The 21147-nt window shown below is 40.5% G+C and overlaps 1 protein-coding gene across 3 annotated transcripts in view; it reads right to left on the reverse strand.

Annotated features, from left to right (window-relative positions):
* Positions 1-21147, reverse strand: part of LOC139762385 (uncharacterized) — a 152870-nt gene that overhangs the window by 39345 nt on the left and 92378 nt on the right. For all 3 annotated transcript variants that reach the window (XR_011715705.1, XM_071687212.1, XM_071687211.1), the window contains one exon: positions 3667-4354. Coding sequence is in view for 2 of the 3 variants with exons in the window: in XM_071687212.1 (XP_071543313.1) it covers positions 3667-4354 (688 nt within the window). In the remaining variant the exon portion in view is untranslated. The remainder of the gene's footprint in view (positions 1-3666; positions 4355-21147) is intronic.

Genomic DNA, 21147 nt, shown 5'->3' on the forward strand with positions numbered 1-21147 from the left:
GGATGCCTACCAACTACTTCCTAGAATTATATCCGTGCAGTTGAATCTAATTAGATATTGAAAGCCTAAAATACAAGTAACATGCAAGTTCTCTCAATGATGTTTTAATGACCAAGACCTTCCAGTCATCACAATGAAAAATATCTTGTAAAGGTGAGGCCACGAGCATAAATCATTGCCAGTTCTGATTAGATGCATTAAGAATGTCAAGGGAGACACTAACTTTCTTTTAGGAGACAATTCTTATACAGTATCAGAAACGTACCCTGATGCAGCCAGGATTCATGAGCCTTTGAAAAAAAAATACACGAGGAAACTTTCATGCTCAGTTAAACATCCTCAAAATAAAATTGTCTAGCTACTTAGTTGATACTAATGTCTATTCACAGTCCCAAAAAATTACAAAACAAATCAATGATTACTGCAAGCATATATTGGATAAGCACTCACTTGATAATGTGGCCCTGGTTTCCGAACTGGATTTGGAGCCACTGGTGAGAAGGCAAGCACAAGGGGTTAAGAGAAAGAATGAAGGAAAGTGGTTAGTGGAAAAACCTCAATGGTGCAAATATCAATTCAAAGATTTCTTTCATGTATAGCACTGGTGGAAAACATCCTAAAGCTCATTAGCTTAACACTCATGGCATCAGATTTTATCACTAAAAAAAAAAATTAAAGAATTAATCTATCTTAATACACACACACACACACTTTTTTAATAAGTATTGCACATGAAGAAACATACCCAAACGATGGCCATCACAGATGAGAAAAAAATATGAGACAAAGAAATAAGCAATTAAAGAGATCTCTTCAGGTATCTGCAAAACTAGCTCTTGAACAGAGAAAGATTATAGGATATGGGGAAGATGAATAAAGGCAGGATATTCCACATCTTTGCTGTTTGAGGGAGAAAGGAGGTATCATAAGAGTTAATCTTCGTATGGTCAATCTACATACACAAGCAATGGGAAGGAACCATCAGAAACATGCCATAAATCCAAGCCTTTGTGGCAGGGACAAAGGCACACAGCTCAAAATATAAGTGGCTGAAATAATACTTGTAGAACAAGGAAAATGCAGCTACAATACAGCATATGACAAAGGTGGGTGAAAATAGGAGATAACAGGTATATTACTGAGACAGCACACTTTTGCTTTCACTCTGGATAAGAAAAAGGTAAAGGATCAGCCAACCCAGCATTTGTGGCAGCAGCGCTTCATATTGGAGCATATAAAACCTGTTAATATGAAACAGATGCTCACAAGAAAATCAATCATGCCACCTTAGCAATATGCACAGGTTTTGGGAAGCAGTTACATATTCAAACAGAGTTAAAGAAAATAAAGTAGAGCAGTGGTTCCTACCCATGGATCACAACCCAAAACTGGGTCACTAAGCCATTTCCTGTAGATGGATAAGGGTCTTCATTGCTACCAAAACATGCCTTTTCTCCCATCAATCAGTTGATTGCTAAAAAAAAACTGTAGTCTAGTATCACAACTTATCATAACTATGCATGAAAGTTCAATATACTGGTTCATTCCTGGCTGCCTATGACTGTAACAGCACATTTATGTATTTTTGTGGAAAATGATCTTCTCTAACCTAATTAAACCATCAACAAACTACTTTTTCACTTTTCTGTTTTAATCTAGTGGCAAAAATGGCAGAACTGAAATTCTATATCTCATAGTAACACATATAACAATGATCATGGAGTATCACGAGTAAAATTGCATTATGTTATCAGTGAGAAGACCTGAGCAACGAGTCATTCAAGGAGAAAAAATTCAGCTGATATGTTGAAGAAAAGCAGTGCTTTTGTAGATACACAGTGGTTTCTTTAACTGGTAGGAGATAAATAAGGTACAGCATCAGAGTGGTCTACTTCATCCGATAACCTGCACTAACTTATTTTGTGGCTAGGCAGATTGCAACAGAAAAAGAAACACTATCAGTAATTTAGCTGTCAACATGATGTGCAATCTCTGCTGAGGTGACTCTGCCAGGAAGACATTCTTTGGTCAAAAGGTATGATTCATGTGCACATCTGTGACATATCAAACGGAGAAATGCTAAATGACTGCAGCCATATGAACATGTGAGCAATTTACTCCTCGGTTGTATGAATCAACAAATGTTCATGGAAAAACCTCAAGGCATATGTATATCAAGGCCTAAAGACATGGTTGAAGTTTTTTTTATCCAGCCATAGCATACTACAACCCAAAAAAAATTTTCTAGACTTAGAATTCACTCATCAAGAGAGAGGGATCAAAAGGAAATCAGCGCTTCATTGTCGCTTCATTTATGCAGTGAGCTACATCTGTGATGATCAGGGTGCATGATGGTTTCACAGTTTGAGTGAAGGTATTCAGACAGTAAATCATAATTCTTTTATGTCTCTTCCACTGGAAGAACATCTCTCAGAAGTTGAGCTGAATGTACTCAGGGTGGACTTCTGTGTATATAACAATTATTACAAGTCAACTTGGGTAACTTATATTCTGAAAACCGTTATCCCAAGATAACTCATGTAGGGTTCTAGATGTCTTTTCTATCATTCCTGGCAAATGACAGCATGGTAGGTGTTGTTTTTCTCAAAAGTATACCTCTACAAACACTAACTTACATCTGCAGACAACAGTATGGCACAGAATCTCCCAAAAATGGAACAATTAACAAGCACCTGCCATATTTTTGCTTGTTTTTCCACTTTTCTCACTCCCAATATGTTAGTGATGACTATGTAGGCACACAAATGAAGATAATACCTCATTTGATGAAAGACACTCTCACTCCAGCATATATCTATATGTTCAAATGACAGCAAGTCTCATAGAAGAATGCAAGTGTCTGGTTTATTTCTGCTTGTTTTTCCATTATTTTTTCACCCTTAATTATGCTAAGTAATGATGAATATGACTTTGATCACTATACAGACACATAAAGAAGAAAATACTTCAGATAATACAAGTTCCAACAAGATTAGTCCAGCTGATGCTAAGGAATGGACCAAAGTAAAATCATGCTTACCTCTTATTGTGCATGCTCAACAGAAAATGTGCATATATGAACTTAAGATTGTAGATGACATTAGTAATAACAAAGAGAAATGACAGCCACTGAAGTGCTAGCCATCACTACTGGGAGGGTTAGTGATGGCTCTGTAGTGATCCAGCACTTCAGCAGTTGTCAAGCTGCACTCCTTTAGCCCAGGTCACTGCCTTTTCTTTATGCCTCACCCATATGTGAACTCTTGGTAATCTGTCCAAAAACATATCATCTCTCCTAATCACACATAACACTTGACAGCACTTAACTCGCATAACTCATTCTTTGCAACTCTAAATTTTCCTGCGATAAGTTATGAATACTACATAAACCATAGTATAAAGCCAGATACAATCATCCTAAAGTATCATCCTGAGGATACCTTGCAATAAAATAGCAGAAAAATTATATAATATCCTCTTGGTTAAAAACTGAGAAACTATTTCATTAATCTAAGAGATGAACCTTGACATTCTAAATAAAACATGAAGTTGTTCATATTAAGGACACAAGGAAATAACAATGATGAATGCTACACAAGTTACAATATAAGGCTTAAAAAAAAAAAATTAATAACAAACACAGACCAGCCAAAAAAGAAAACTTACTGCCAGTTATTCCCCTGTGCTGCTAGATGTAAGGCAGTCATCCCATCCATAGTGAGAGGTGTTGACACATCTAGGGGAGAATGAGGAGGCTCTAGTTCCTCACCATCCATAGGGGTAAGTAGAACAGGAGGGTCACTAAGAGGCAAAGGTGGTGGTGGACCAGATGGTGAAGTACATGGTGGAGAGCAATACTGAAAGTTGAGTGAAGATGAGGGAACTTTCAAAGAGGCAAAACCTTGAGAGATACTAGTCAAAGGAGTAGAATCCACTGGAGATGTTAGGACACTTGAGACTAAGGGCAATAATGGTGGTGGTGAAGATGATGGCAACGGTGGTGGTGGTGGTGAATGTGAGGTGGGGGATGAGGAAGTATGTAATGTTGAAGAAGCAGTTGCTGCTGCAGCTACAGAGGAGGGACTTGTTAAGAAGCTAAAAGCAAGTGGTGGTGAGGCTAGGGGAGACACTGGTGGTGATGCAATTCCTCCATCGTCTGTACTTATTTTAGTGGATTGAGGGACAGGAGAGAGAGATGGTAGTAGTGGTGATGACGGTTCGGGAAGAGAAGAGAGAGAGGACAAGGATGATGAGGGAATTGGAGATGGAGATGAACAAACAACTTGTGTATTTGGGGCACTGGAGAGGTTGGGAGCTACGTTAGGTGAGGTTGGTACTGCTACGTTTGAGGAACCTGAAACAAAAAATGGACATCAGTTAAATCACTTTATCAATAACATGAACCTGAATTATAAAAAAATTTGTCTTTCAATCACCCCTTAAAAAACAAACAAATATCACTGCCCACAAGAGGTTATTAAACATATTCAACATATGATATACAAGTACTTATTTGCTTTAATGAAATGATGGTGGGTATTCTAGAATTTCTGACATAGTAACTACAATGAATTTCTTCTCTACTTAAAAATCTATACTTAATGTGCAATCTACCACTATTCAGCTGGGTATCCCTTGAAGAACCCTCTCCAGATAACATTCATCTTTACCACAACCCTTTAAAGCACAAACTTCCATACATCCACCTTCCTCAACCATGTATGACTTCATTTTCTCTTACCATCTCGCTTTCTGTCTCCCCATTCAACTTCTTCCCTTCACAATCTATCAATTATCCTCTCACCATTTATTCTTTCAACTAAAGTTACTTCAAAATTCCATAAGTTTTTCTGTCAGTCCTACAAACGAAGGAAGAGGTTAATAAAAAAAATGTCCATCAATGAGAACCAATTAAAGATCCATTAGGTAATTACAAGAAATATGTCAAAGCAGCTTTTTTTTTTCCCCATAGATAATATACAAAATACTACAACTAGGTATCAAGTCCTGCCATGATATAGTAACACAAAGGAAAAACACAAACCATAACTGAAGGTCATAATAGTCAGTATACTAGTATAGATCTACACACAATGACACTAGTGAGAGGCACTTCAGTCTTAAGCAATACATTCCTTGCAATACATTATGCAAAATAAAAGCCATTTAATGAACTCAATAACTATCACTTACTGAGCATTTTAGCTTTAGATAATCTTCTCTGGGTCCACTAAATTGAAAAATAATTTGTCCAAATCATTCAATCCTTTACCTTTACCTTCCTGCCCTATAAGCTTTTAGCTGAAACTCTCATAGCAATCTGGAACCCACCCATATGGACCGAAGAAAGCTTTGCCCAAGGAACTTTACCTGCCTCCATGAAGACAAGAAAGTAAATCAGTTTCCGATATGCCTTATGAGTCTGAATATTGACTGGTCAAGGAAAGAAGAAAGCTGCAAGACTGTGGAAGGAACCTTAAGTTCTTTATGCATCAGATCAAGAAGTCTTGTCCTGATGGTTACATCACTTCAAATGGCATAAAATCAAGACAAACCCCTTCCCCTCAACAAATAGGAGAGCAGTGATTGAGAGAGTGGTGACAAACACAGAGTTTCAGAGCTTCACATTTGGGAGGCTTTAGGGAGGAAGAATGTGTTTTCAGCAATGTTAAATGATGTGTGGATTAGATAATTTGCATTGAAGAACCTGTCAGAGAAATGCTTAAAGAAAAATAACTAGCATTTGTGGCTCTGACAAAAATGTATGATAGTTAGGTAGAAAATATGTGGTTTGGATGGAAACTGACAGAAGCAGTGATGAGTTTTAAGAGGATAATGCATGCGTGCATGCAGGGTGAGAGAAGGGCGAGTTGTTTCAGGTGAAGGTGACTTTATAGTAGAGGAGTGAGATGTCACTATGGTTGTTTCATTTGTTTATGGATAGGGTGGTGAGGAAGTGAAAGTAAGGATTTTGGTGAAAGGAGCAGGTCTACAGTTGATCAGGAGTGGGAGGAACCTGAAAGGTGAGTCAGTTGTTTGCTGATGACACAGTGCTGGTGGCAGATTTGAGTAAGTAACTGCAGAAGCTATTGACTGAGTTTGGGAAAGTGTGTGTAAGGAAAAAGTGAGAGGAAATTTGAATAAAGGCAAGGTTAACACATTTAGCAAAGGAAACAGACAGGTTAACTGGAGTGAATGTGAAGGGAGAGATCCTGAAAGAAGAGGGACCTTTTTGGTACCTGAGAATGGACATGGCAGCTACTAGGATTAAGTAAGCTGAACAGAACCAAAGGGAGGGTGGATGTGTTGGAAGTGAAATGTTTGAGGACAATGTGGTGTGAGGTGGTTTGATTGGGTAAGTAATGATAAGGTAACAAATAAGTGGTAATAAAAAGTGTGGTTGGGAGAGCATAAGAGGGTGTCAAAATGGAAAGAAAGAACCTTGACAAATAGGATAAATGGGTCAGAAGTGGAGTGAACTAGGAGAATAGGGAGACTAAACTAGAGATGGATGGATGGAGTGAAGAAGATTTTGAGTGATCAGGGACTGAACATGAAGGAGGGTGAAAGGCATACAAAAGCAACTGACTGAAACGATGTGGTATAATGGAGTCAACATGCTGTCAATGGACAGAACCAAGGCATGTTAAATGTCCAGGATAAACCATGAAAAGGTCTGTTGGGCCTGGATACAAAGCTGTGGCTTCGGTACGTTACACAAGACAGCTCAAGTACAGATGTGAGTGGATGTGGCCTTTTTTTCATCTGTTCCCTAGCACTTCCTTGCTGACACAGTGGGTGGCAATGCTGTTTCCTGTGGGGCGAGGTGGTGGCAGGAATGGATGAAGGAAAGCAAGTAAGAATAGGTATATGTGTATACATTTAAATGCACGTGTATGTATGTATGTATGTATATATGCATATGTTGATATGTATATGCATGTATGTGGATGTATATATATAAGTGTATGTATGGTGCCGGCGGAAAAAACTGGCATGCCCTACTAACAGTGCGACTCATATAAAAATACCAATAGACAAGATAAAACAGGTACTCAACCCCCCTCAGTACTTCGTATCCCTTGGCCTTAATAGAATCCTGACCAAGTAGCCTAGGGTGTCTTCCTTTAACTGTTATGCTGATACATGTGGTCTCTTGTCTACCTGACACTGGATAAATTTCAGAGTGCGTTAGGAAGTGATACATGGTCATCCAGGTCGTTTCTTCTAAGTAGGAATGTTAATGCAACTTCATAGTGCCAGCCCTGTAGTTTAAGCTTTTTCTTTATTACACTTCCCTGCCTTTTACAAGGGTACAATAGCAGCAATACCCGCTTTAGAAAATTCCTTAAGGCCAGGCATTGCAATGCAAACCCACCACAAAGCACATGTGGATAGAGTAAAAGTGGATGTCAGGGGAACAACCAAAGCACATGTGGATAGGGTAAGAATAAAAGTGGATGTCAGGGGGACAACAGAAAAAAAACAACCCATCACAATAGCTCCAAGCAGACTGACCACCACCTGTTGCTGCCCTAGGAGTCACCCCCCACAAAAAAAAAAAAAGAAACGTCCATGAGCTGCCTGCCCAGTAATTTTCATGTTTTTAGCCATGTTTGGGGGTATGACACAGAGGCAAAAAATACTGGCATAGACCCCTATTATGCCATTTTTTTTCTGCCACGAGTGTATGTATATTCTTTTTTTTTTTTTAACTATTCGCCATTTCCCGTGTTAGCAAGGTAGCATTAAGAACAGAGGACTGGACCTTTGAGGGAATATCCTCACCTGGCCCCCTTCTCTGTTCCTTCTTTTGGGAAATTAAAAAAAAACGAGATATGGGGGTGGGTTGGGCCATTTCTTTCGTCTGTTTCCTTGCGCTACCTCGCAAACGCGGGAGACAGCGACAAAGCAAAATAAATTTTTTTTTTTTCCCCAAAGGAAGGAACAGAGAAGGGGGCTGGATGAGGATGTTTCCTCAGAGGCCCAGTCCTCTGTTCTTAACGCTACCTCGCTGACATGGGAAACGGCGAATAGTATGAAAGAAAGAATATATATATATACCTTAATCCGGGAGACAGCGACAAAGCAAAATAAATAAATATATATATATATTTTTGCTTTGTCGCTGTCTCCCGTGTTAGCGAGGCAGTGCAAGGAAACAGACGAAAGAATGGCCCAACCCACCCACATACACATGTATATACATACACGTCCACACACGCAAATATACAAATGTATACATCTCAACGTATACATATATATACACACACAGACATATACATACATACACATGTACATAGTTCATACTGTCTGCCTTTATTCATTCCCATCACCACCCCGCCACACATGAAATAACAACACCCTTCCCCCTCATGTGCATGAGGTAGTGCTAAGAAAAGACAACAAAGGCCACATTCGTTCACACTCAGTCTCTAGCTGTCATGTAATAATGCACTGAAACCACAGCTCCCTTTCCACATCCAGGCCCCACAGAACATTCCATGGTTTACCCCAAACACACACACACACACATACACACACACACACACACACATATATATATATATATATATATATATATATATATATATATATATATATATATATATATTATTTTATTTTTTTTATTATACTCTGTCGCTGTCTCCCGCGTTTGCGAGGTAGCGCAAGGAAACAGACGAAAGAAATGGCCCAACCCCCCCCATACACATGTATATACATACGTCCACACACGCAAATATACATACCTACACAGCTTTCCATGGTTTACCCCAGACGCTTCACATGCCCTGCTTCAATCCACTGACAGCACGTCAACCCCGGTATACCACATCGCTCCAATTCACTCTATTCCTTGCCCTCCTTTCACCCTCCTGCATGCTCAGGCCCCGATCACACAAAATCATTTTCACTCCATCTTTCCACCTCCAATTTGGTCTCCCTCTTCTCCTTGTTCCCTCCACCTCCGACACATATATCCTCTTGGTCAATCTTTCCTCACTCATCCTCTCCATGTGCCCAAACCACTTCAAAACACCCTCTTCTGCTCTCTCAACCACGCTCTTTTTATTTCCACACATCTCTCTTACCCTTACGTTACTCACTCGATCAAACCACCTCACACCACACATTGTCCTCAAACATCTCATTTCCAGCACATCCATCCTCCTACGCACAACTCTATCCATAGCCCACGCCTCGCAACCATACAACATTGTTGGAACCACTATTCCTTCAAACATACCCATTTTTGCTTTCCGAGATAATGTTCTCGACTTCCACACATTCTTCAAGGCCCCCAGGATTTTCGCCCCCTCCCCCACCCTATGATCCACTTCCGCTTCCATGGTTCCATCCGCTGCCAGATCCACTCCCAGATATCTAAAACACTTCACTTCCTCCAGTTTTTCTCCATTCAAACTCACCTCCCAATTGACTTGACCCTCAACCCTACTGTACCTAATAACCTTGCTCTTATTCACATTTACTCTTAACTTTCTTCTTCCACACACTTTTCCAAACTCAGTCACCAGCTTCTGCAGTTTCTCACATGAATCAGCCACCAGCGCTGTATCATCAGCGAACAACAACTGACTCACTTCCCAAGCTCTCTCATCCCCAACAGACTTCATACTTGCCCCTCTTTCCAAAACTCTTGCATTTACCTCCCTAACAACCCCATCCATAAACAAATTAAACAACCATGGAGACATCACACACCCCTGCCGCAAACCTACATTCACTGAGAACCAATCACTTTCCTCTCTTCCTACACGTACACATGCCTTACATCCTCGATAAAAACTTTTCACTGCTTCTAACAGCTTTCCTCCCACACCATATATTCTTAATACCTTCCACAGAGCATCTCTATCAACTCTATCATATGCCTTATCCAGATCCATAAATGCTACATACAAATCCATTTGCTTTTCTAAGTATTTCTCACATACATTCTTCAAAGCAAACACCTGATCCACACATCCTCTACCACTTCTGAAACCACACTGCTCTTCCCCAATCTGATGCTCTGTACATGCCTTCACCCTCTCAATCAATACCCTCCCATATAATTTACCAGGAATACTCAACAAACTTATACCTCTGTAATTTGAGCACTCACTCTTATCCCCTTTGCCTTTGTACAATGGCACTATGCACGCATTCTGCCAATCCTCAGGCACCTCACCATGAGTCATACATACATTAAATAACCTTACCAACCAGTCAACAATACAGTCACCCCCTTTTTTAATAATAATATATATTATTATTATTTTTTTCTTTTTTTTTTATACTTTGTCGCTGTCTCCCGCGTTTGCGAGGTAGCGCAAGGAAACAGATGAAAGAAATGGCCCAACCCCCCCATACACATGTATATACATACGTCCACACACGCAAATATACATACCTACACAGCTTTCCATGGTTTACCCCAGACGCTTCACATGCCTTGATTCAATCCACTGACAGCACGTCAACCCCGGTACACCACATCGCTCCAATTCACTCTATTCCTTGCCCTCCTTTCACCCTCCTGCATGTTCAGGCCCCGATCACACAAAATCTTTTTCACTCCATCTTTCCACCTCCAATTTGGTCTCCCTCTTCTCCTTGTTCCCTCCACCTCCGACACATATATCCTCTTGGTCAATCTTTCCTCACTCATCCTCTCCATGTGCCCAAACCACTTCAAAACACCCTCTTCTGCTCTCTCAACCACGCTCTTTTTATTTCCACACATCTCTCTTACCCTTACGTTACTCACTCGATCAAACCACCTCACACCACACATTGTCCTCAAACATCTCATTTCCAGCACATCCATCCTCCTACGCACAACTCTATCCATAGCCCACGCCTCGCAACCATACAACATTGTTGGAACCACTATTCCTTCAAACATACCCATTTTTGCTTTCCGAGATAATGTTCTCGACTTCCACACATTCTTCAAGGCCCCCAGGATTTTCGCCCCCTCCCCCACCCTATGATCCACTTCCGCTTCCATGGTTCCATCCGCTGCCAGATCCACTCCCAGATATCTAAAACACTTCACTTCCTCCAGTTTTTCTCCATTCAAACTCACCTCCCAATTGACTTGACCCTCAACCCTACTGTACCTAATAACCTTGCTCTTATTCACATTTACTCTTAACTTTCTTCTTCCACACACTTTTCCAAACTCAGTCACCAGCTTCTGCAGTTTCTCACATGAATCAGCCACCAGCGCTGTATCATCAGCGAACAACAACTGACTCACTTCCCAAGCTCTCTCATCCCCAACAGACTTCATACTTGCCCCTCTTTCCAAAACTCTTGCATTTACCTCCCTAACAACCCCATCCATAAACAAATTAAACAACCATGGAGACATCACACACCCCTGCCGCAAACCTACATTCACTGAGAACCAATCACTTTCCTCTCTTCCTACACGTACACATGCCTTACATCCTCGATAAAAACTTTTCACTGCTTCTAACAGCTTTCCTCCCACACCATATATTCTTAATACCTTCCACAGAGCATCTCTATCAACTCTATCATATGCCTTATCCAGATCCATAAATGCTACATACAAATCCATTTGCTTTTCTAAGTATTTCTCACATACATTCTTCAAAGCAAACACCTGATCCACACATCCTCTACCACTTCTGAAACCACACTGCTCTTCCCCAATCTGATGCTCTGTACATGCCTTCACCCTCTCAATCAATACCCTCCCATATAATTTACCAGGAATACTCAACAAACTTATACCTCTGTAATTTGAGCACTCACTCTTATCCCCTTTGCCTTTGTACAATGGCACTATGCACGCATTCTGCCAATCCTCAGGCACCTCACCATGAGTCATACATACATTAAATAACCTTACCAACCAGTCAACAATACAGTCACCCCCTTTTTTAATAATAATATATATTATTATTATTTTTTTCTTTTTTTTTTATACTTTGTCGCTGTCTCCCGCGTTTGCGAGGTAGCGCAAGGAAACAGATGAAAGAAATGGCCCAACCCCCCATACACATGTATATACATACGTCCACACACGCAAATATACATACCTACACAGCTTTCCATGGTTTACCCCAGACGCTTCACATGCCTTGAATCAATCCACTGACAGCACGTCAACCCCGGTACACCACATCGCTCCAATTCACTCTATTCCTTGCCCTCCTTTCACCCTCCTGCATGTTCAGGCCCCGATCACACAAAATCTTTTTCACTCCATCTATCCACCTCCACTTTGGTCTCCCTCTTCTCCTCGTTCCCTCCACCTCCGACACATATATCCTCTTGGTCAATCTTTCCTCACTCATTCTCTCCATGTGCCCAAACCACTTCAAAACACCCTCTTCTGCTCTCTCAACCACGCTCTTTTTATTTCCACACATCTCTCTTACCCTTACGTTACTCACTCGATCAAACCACCTCACACCACACATTGTCCTCAAACATCTCATTTCCAGCACATCCATCCTCCTGCGCACAACTCTATCCATAGCCCACGCCTCGCAACCATACAACATTGTTGGAACCACTATTCCTTCAAACATACCCATTTTTGCTTTCCGAGATAATGTTCTCGACTTCCACACATTCTTCAAGGCCCCCAGAATTTTCGCCCCCCTCCCCCACCCTATGATCCACTTCCGCTTCCATGGTTCCATCCGCTGCCAGATCCACTCCCAGATATCTAAAACACTTCACTTCCTCCAGTTTTTCTCCATTCAAACTCACCTCCCAATTGACTTGACCCTCAACCCTACTGTACCTAATAACCTTGCTCTTATTCACATTTACTCTTAACTTTCTTCTTCCACACACTTTACCAAACTCAGTCACCAGCTTCTGCAGTTTCTCACATGAATCAGCCACCAGCGCTGTATCATCAGCGAACAACAACTGACTCACTTCCCAAGCTCTCTCATCCCCAACAGACTTCATACTTGCCCCTCTTTCCAAAACTCTTGCATTTACCTCCCTAACAACCCCATCCATAAACAAATTAAACAACCATGGAGACATCACACACCCCTGCCGCAAACCTACATTCACTGAGAACCAATCACTTTCCTCTCTTCCTACACGTACACATGCCTTACATCCTCGATAAAAACTTTTCACTGCTTCTAACAACTTTCCTCCCACACCATATATTCTTAATACCTTCCACAGAGCATCTCTATCAACTCTATCATATGCCTTCTCCAGATCCATAAATGCTACATACAAATCCATTTGCTTTTCTAAGTATTTCTCACATACATTCTTCAAAGCAAACACCTGATCCACACATCCTCTACCACTTCTGAAACCACACTGCTCTTCCCCAATCTGATGCTCTGTACATGCCTTCACCCTCTCAATCAATACCCTCCCATATAATTTACCAGGAATACTCAACAAACTTATACCTCTGTAATTTGAGCACTCACTCTTATCCCCTTTGCCTTTGTACAATGGCACTATGCATGCATTCCGCCAATCCTCAGGCACCTCACCATGAGTCATACATACATTAAATAACCTTACCAACCAGTCAACAATACAGTCACCCCCTTTTTTAATAAATTCCACTGCAATACCATCCAAACCTGCTGCCTTGCCGGCTTTCATCTTCCGCAAAGCTTTCACTACCTCTTCTCTGTTTACCAAATCATTTTCCCTAACCCTCTCACTTTGCACACCACCTCGACCAAAACACCCTATATCTGCCACTCTATCATCAAACACATTCAACAAACCTTCAAAATACTCACTCCATCTCCTTCTCACATCACCACTACTTGTTATCACCTCCCCATTTGCGCCCTTCACTGAAGTTCCTATTTGCTCCCTTGTCTTACGCACTTTATTTACCTCCTTCCAGAACATCTTTTTATTCTCCCTAAAATTTAATGATACTCTCTCACCCCAACTCTCATTTGCCCTTTTTTTCACCTCTTGCACCTTTCTCTTGACCTCCTGTCTCTTTCTTTTATACATCTCCCACTCAATTGCATTTTTTCCCTACAAAAATCGTCCAAATGCCTCTCTCTTCTCTTTCACTAATACTCTTACTTCTTCATCCCACCACTCACTACCCTTTCTAATCAACCCACCTCCCACTCTTCTCATGCCACAAGCATCTTTTGCGCAATCCATCACTGATTCCCTAAATACATCCCATTCCTCCCCCACTCCCCTTACTTCCATTGTTCTCACCTTTTTCCATTCTGTACTCAGTCTCTCCTGGTACTTCCTCACACAGGTCTCCTTCCCAAGCTCACTTACTCTCACCACCCTCTTCACCCCAACATTCACTCTTCTTTTCTGAAAACCCATACAAATCTTCACCTTAGCCTCCACATATATATATATTATGGATGGGGTTGTTAGGGAGGTGAATGCAAGAGTTTTGGAAAGAGGGGCAAGTATGAAGTCTGTTGGGGATGAGAGAGCTTGGGAAGTGATCCAGTTGTTGTTCGCTGATGATACAGCGCTGGTGGTTGATTCATGTGAGAAACTGCAGAAGCTGGTGACTGAGTTTGGTAAAGTGTGTGAAAGAAGAAAGTTAAGAGTAAATGTGAATAAGAGCAAGGTTATTAGGTACAGTAGGGTTGAGGGTCAAGTCAATTGGGAGGTAAGTTTGAATGGAGAAAAACTGGAGGAAGTAAAGTGTTTTAGATATCTGGGAGTGGATCTAGCAGCGGATGGAACCATGGAAGCGGAAGTGGATCATAGGGTGGGGGAGGGGGTGAAAATCCTGGGAGCCTTGAAGAATGTGTGGAAGTCGAGAACATTATCTCGGAAAGCAAAAATGGGTATGTTTGAAGGAATAGTGGTTCCAACAATGTTGTATGGTTGCGAGGCGTGGGCTATGGATAGAGTTGTGCGCAGGAGGGTGGATGTGCTGGAAATGAGATGTTTGAGGACAATGTGTGGTGTGAGGTGGTTTGATCGAGTAAGTAACGTAAGGGTAAGAGAGATGTGTGGAAATAAAAAGAGCATGGTTGAGAGAGCAGAAGAGGGTGTTTTGAAATGGTTTGGGCACATGGAGAGAATGAGTGAGGAAAGATTGACCAAGAGGATATATGTGTCGGAGGTGGAGGGAACGAGGAGAAGTGGGAGACCAAATTGGAGGTGGAAAGATGGAGTGAAAAAGATTTTGTGTTATCGGGGCCTGAACATGCAGGAGGGTGAAAGGAGGGCAAGGAATAGAGTGAACTGGATCGATGTGGTATACCGGGGTTGACGTGCTGTCAGTGGATTGAATCAGGGCATGTGAAGCGTCTGGGGTAAACCATGGAAAGCTGTGTAGGTATGTATATTTGCGTGTGTGGACGTATGTACATACATGTGTATGGGGGTGGGTTGGGCCATTTCTTTCGTCTGTTTCCTTGCGCTACCTCGCAAACGTGGGAGACAGCGGCAAAAAAAAAAAAAAAAAAAAAATATATATATATATATATATATATATATGTGTGTGTGTGTGTGTGTGTGTGTGTGCATATATGAGTGGATGGGTCTTTTTTCATCTGTTTCCTGGCGCTACCTCACTAACGTGGGAAATAGTGATCAAGTATAATAAATACATATACCCAATATTCTTAATGTTACAGGAGACATATGATAACAGAAGAGACTCACGGGGTAGGAGGTAAGTACATATAAACCTACTAAATGACAGTTCTTTCTTACAGTCTTGGTTGGCATTTTCATTCAGAGAATGTGAGGGATATTCCACTCTATGCTCTAGGAAATTAGCAATTTATTAAAAAGCAACCTCTACTGCTCCAGTAAAGAACCAGTCATGATAATTCAAAGACAGTGACTATAACATAGACATTACATACATACTGAAATAACACTTAAAAGTATGCTTCCTGTCAGTTAAGTTTTGTTTATGTATGCATTTCTAGCCTTAAGGGACTGAAAACAGACAGCGCTAATTTCACAGAAAACACTGTATCATTTGTTTTGGATGATAGTGGCTATTTGTTAACATAAAATGAGAGCTGAAAACCCTACCCATATGGATCTCAAAATAAGTAAATAACAGAAGCATCCACATCACTGTTTGGGCTTACAGTAAACAGTTTACTTGAATGTTTCTACATTTCAACACCTATTCTAAGATGATCCATTTAAAGACTGATATAATACGCAAAGTATATCTTTCTTGTATGCTATTCAGAAAAAAAAGGACAGGGGAAAGATAAATTCTATCTTTCCATGCGAAGAATTGGATCAAAGAAAATTAAAAGGAAAATTTCTAGTGTCTATTACAGTCCTAATGTGTTATCTAAAATCTTATCAATGCTTACTGAAGTAATCATACCTGTGAAAAGCACACTCGACTACCCAATGCTTACTGAAGTAATCATGCCTGTGAAAAGCACACTCGACTACCCAATCTTAACCTTCTTAACGACAACATAAATTCTGTCTTTTTCACTATAACTTAGATGTAATATGGAATGTCATTAATGATACTCAAAAAAATTATAAGGGGCTCAACAAATGCCATATGGCACCACAACAAAAATCTGCTTTGAACTATAACGTTTCAATAAACCAATTCAACATATAAGTAAATAACTAAATAAATGAATAAATAACAAGAAAAATCCATACTGTACATGCAAATCCCATTTCCTGACTGGAAACTTAAAACAAATAGACAACTGAGACATAAATAAAGCACAGATGGAAAAGACGTAATATGCCATACATCTTGTAAGCATATAAAGAAAACTATTCTCATCAACTTGGCAAACAATGAAGATATTCTGCTATTCTTTAGATGTATCAGCTACCCTGTTTAATGATGGGTACAAAGCAAGTACAGCAGGATAATTTAGTAAATAATCCAAACTAACTTAATTTCAGTGAACAAAGTCAATGGTACATAAAATAATGCTAATTTTATGTAAGACAGTACAAGATAGTGCATAACCATCAGAAAAAGAGGACACTAAACTATAATAATTATTATGAATGTTATAACATACATTTCTCAAAAGGAAGCTTGACTTTCAAATTCTGCATCTATCTATAAGCATTTAGGAGGAATCAGTTACTCATAAAGTACTTCTCAAGGAGTGCATACATCAAAATGACCTTGTGCATGCAAGATGTACAGGCAAACACAAACACACAAAAAATGCATGCATATGTACACATACATATATACAAGATTAATAGACAGGGATTTGTGAGTTAAAACTCTCTCCCTGTGACACACAAATAGTAATAAAATGCAAAGTCACCAAGGGACACGTATGCAGTCATGCATTTTGTATAATAATTTGGTTAACAATTGCAAATATAAAGCACACATCTATACATAATAGTTAGAGAGCTGATGTGAGCAAATGGGGCCATTCTTCATCTGTTCCTTCCATTAACTCACTACACAGGAAACAGCAAACAAGTATGGAAAAATATAAAGATTCACTGATAATAACCATTTCAAAAGCTATGTCAATTATACAAAAATAACATCACAGAAGAATCCACTCCCACTTGCCTCCATTGGTTTCCTTTGAATTTTTATCAAATTATTGTATTAGTATATTCTAATGTAACAATGCTGTCATACATATATGCTTCTGCCAATATCTTACATCAACTGGATATTTCACTTAATTTCAATTAATAATTCTAACTTATGTTCTACTATCTAAAATCTTACCTTATCTTCCTGCCTCAGGAGAAGCCAGTTACAATCAGTTGGGAGGCAACAAAGATCATAAAGTTTGATGAACTTGTATATATCTCAACCATACATGAAATCTGATATAACCTATTTACCACAATACTATGAGAATCAAACCTTGGACCATCTATGCCGCAACCAGGTGGCCTAACCCCCAAGCTATCTTCCTTCTTCATCCAAAGTGTGAGTGGCAATACTTCCACCTTGTAAGGATGTGTAATGCATCAGCCAGTGATTATAAAAGGGATGCTGTATTAACCTCATGTCCTGGGGCGGTTAGTCTAACTGGCTGCCGTACAGATAGTCTGCGGTTTGATTTGTGGGGTATAGTGTTCAACAGTTCACATCAGCTATTATGTGTACATTACATGGTTAAGATATATATGCATTACCATAATGCTTTGGGAGTTGATTAAAATGCTTTCCTTCTTTCCTTGTCCAAAGCATGAGCAGCAGTATTTCCACCTCATAAGGAGCAAATGAAGCCATTCTTCATCTGTTCTGCCACTACCTCAATACACAGGAAACAGCAAAAAAGTATGGAAAAATGGAAAAATATAAATATTCAGATATTCACCATATCAAAAGCTTCAGAAAGATTTGTGAATCAGCAGGTGATTACAGACAAGATACTGTTTTAAGCTCATCTATCCAGCTCCATTTTCATCTCCCGCTTCTCCTTGTTCTCCCAACCTCTGACACATGTATCCTCTTTGTCAATCTTTCCTCACTCATTCTCTCCATATGTCCAAACCATTTCAACAAACTCTCTTCTGCTCTCTCAACTCTTTTTATTTCCATACATCTCTCTTACCCAATCAAATCACCTCACACCACATTTCTCCTCAAACATATCATTTCCAACACATCCACCCTCCTCCGTACAATCCTATCTATAGCCCATGCCTCCTCCTTCAAAGATACCCATTTTGCTCTCCAAGATAACATTCTCTCCTTCCACACATTCTTCATCACTCCAAGAACCTTCGCCCCCTTCCCCACCCTATGACTCACTTCCGCTTCCATGGTTCCATTCGCTGTTAAGTCCACTCCCAGATATCTAAAACACTTCACTTCCTCCAATTTCTCTCCATAATACACTTCCATCCTAACTAACTTGTCCCTCAACCCTGCTGAACCTAAAAACCTTGCTCTTATTCATATCTACCCACAACTCTCTCCTTTCACAAACATAAAGTGTTTGGGTTGGGGTGGTATGCAAAGAGAGAGTAACAGAAAGTGGTTTGGTGAAGAGAGAGGTGGTGGTGAAAGCCATACGTATAATGAAATGTGTCAAGGCAGCCGGAGTGAATGGTACTGTAGTTGAAATCATCTATAAAGGAGGAGACCATTGCAGAATGGTTAGTTAGGATTTTCAATGTATGTATGGATCATGGTGAGGCGCCTGAAGATAAGGAGAATGTATGTATAATGCCATTATATTTCAAAGTTTCAAGAATGAAGCCTAGTCCAGAACCCAAGTGATATATATATATATATATATATATATATATATATATATATATATATATATATATATATATATATCCCTGGGGATAGGGGAGAAAGAATACTTCCCACGTATTCCCTGCGTGTCGTAGAAGGCGACTAAAAGGGGAGGGAGCTGGGGGCTGGAAATCCTCCCCTCTCATTTTTTTTTAATTTTCCAAAAGAAGGAACAGAGAAGGGGGCCAGGTGAGGATATTCCCTCAATGGCCCAGTCCTCTGTTCTTAACGCTACCTCACTAATGCGGGAAATGGCGAATAGTACGAAAGAAAAGAAAAGAAAGATATATATATATTTTTTTTTTTTTTTTTTTTTTTTTTTTATACTTTGTCGCTGTCTCCCGCGTTTGCGAGGTAGCGCGAGGAAACAGACGAAAGAAATGGCCCAACCCCCATACACACGTACATACACACGTCCACACACGCAAATATACATACCTACACAGCTTTCCATGGGAGGTGAGTTTGAATGGAGAAAAACTGGAGGAAGTGAAGTGTTTTAGATATCTGGGAGTGGATCTGTCAGCGGATGGAACCATGGAAGCGGAAGTGGATCATAGGGTGGGGGAGGGGGCGAAAATTTTGGGAGCCTTGAAAAATGTGTGGAAGTCGAGAACATTATCTCGGAAAGCAAAAATGGGTATGTTTGAAGGAATAGTGGTTCCAACAATGTTGTATGGTTGCGAGGCGTGGGCTATGGATAGAGTTGTGCGCAGGAGGATGGATGTGCTGGAAATGAGATGTTTGAGGACAATGTGTGGTGTGAGGTGGTTTGATCGAGTAAGTAACGTAAGGGTAAGAGAGATGTGTGGAAATAAAAAGAGCGTGGTTGAGAGAGCAGAAGAGGGTGTTTTGAAATGGTTTGGGCACATGGAGAGAATGAGTGAGGAAAGATTGACCAAGAGGATATATGTGTCGGAGGTGGAGGGAACGAGGAGAAGAGGGAGACCAAATTGGAGGTGGAAAGATGGAGTGAAAAAGATTTTGTGTGATCGGGGCCTGAACATGCAGGAGGGTGAAAGGAGGGCAAGGAATAGAGTGAATTGGAGCGATGTGGTATACAGGGGTTGACGTGCTGTCAGTGGATTGAATCAAGGCATGTGATATATATATATATTTTTTTTTTTTTTTTTTTTTTTTTTTTTATACTTTGTCGCTGTCTCCCGCGTTTGCGAGGTAGCGCGAGGAAACAGACGAAAGAAATGGCCCAACCCCCATACACACGTACATACACACGTCCACACACGCAAATATACATACCTACACAGCTTTCCATGGTTTACCCCAGACGCTTCACATGCCTTGATTCAATCCACTGACAGCACGTCAACCCCTGTATACCACATCGTTCCAATTCACTCTATTCCTTGCCCTCCTTTCACCCTCCTGCATGTTCAGGCCCCGATCACACAAAATCTTTTTCACTCCATCTTTCCACCTCCAATTTGGTCTCCCTCTTCTCCTCGTTCCCTCCACCTCCGACACATATATCCTCTTGGTCAATCTTTCCTCACTCATTCTCTCCATGTGCCCAAACCATTTCAAAACACCCTCTTCTGCTCTCTCAACCACGCTCTTTTTATTTCCACACATCTCTCTTACCCTTACGTTACTTACTCGATCAAACCACCTCACACCACACATTGTCCTCAAACATCTCATTTCCAGCACATCCATCCTCCTGCGCACAACTCTATCCATAGCCCACGCCTCGCAACCATACAACATTGTTGGAACCACTATATTTATTTATTATTTATTTTATTATACTTTGTCGCTGTCTCCCGCGTTTGCGAGGTAGCGCAAGGAAACAAGACGAAAGAAATGGCCCAACCCACCCCCATACACATGTATATACATACACGTCCACACACGCAAATATACATACCTACACAGCTTTCCATGGTTTACCCCAGATGCTT

Source organism: Panulirus ornatus, chromosome 43, assembly GCF_036320965.1.
Source record: "Panulirus ornatus isolate Po-2019 chromosome 43, ASM3632096v1, whole genome shotgun sequence".
Taxonomy (NCBI): domain Eukaryota; kingdom Metazoa; phylum Arthropoda; class Malacostraca; order Decapoda; family Palinuridae; genus Panulirus; species Panulirus ornatus.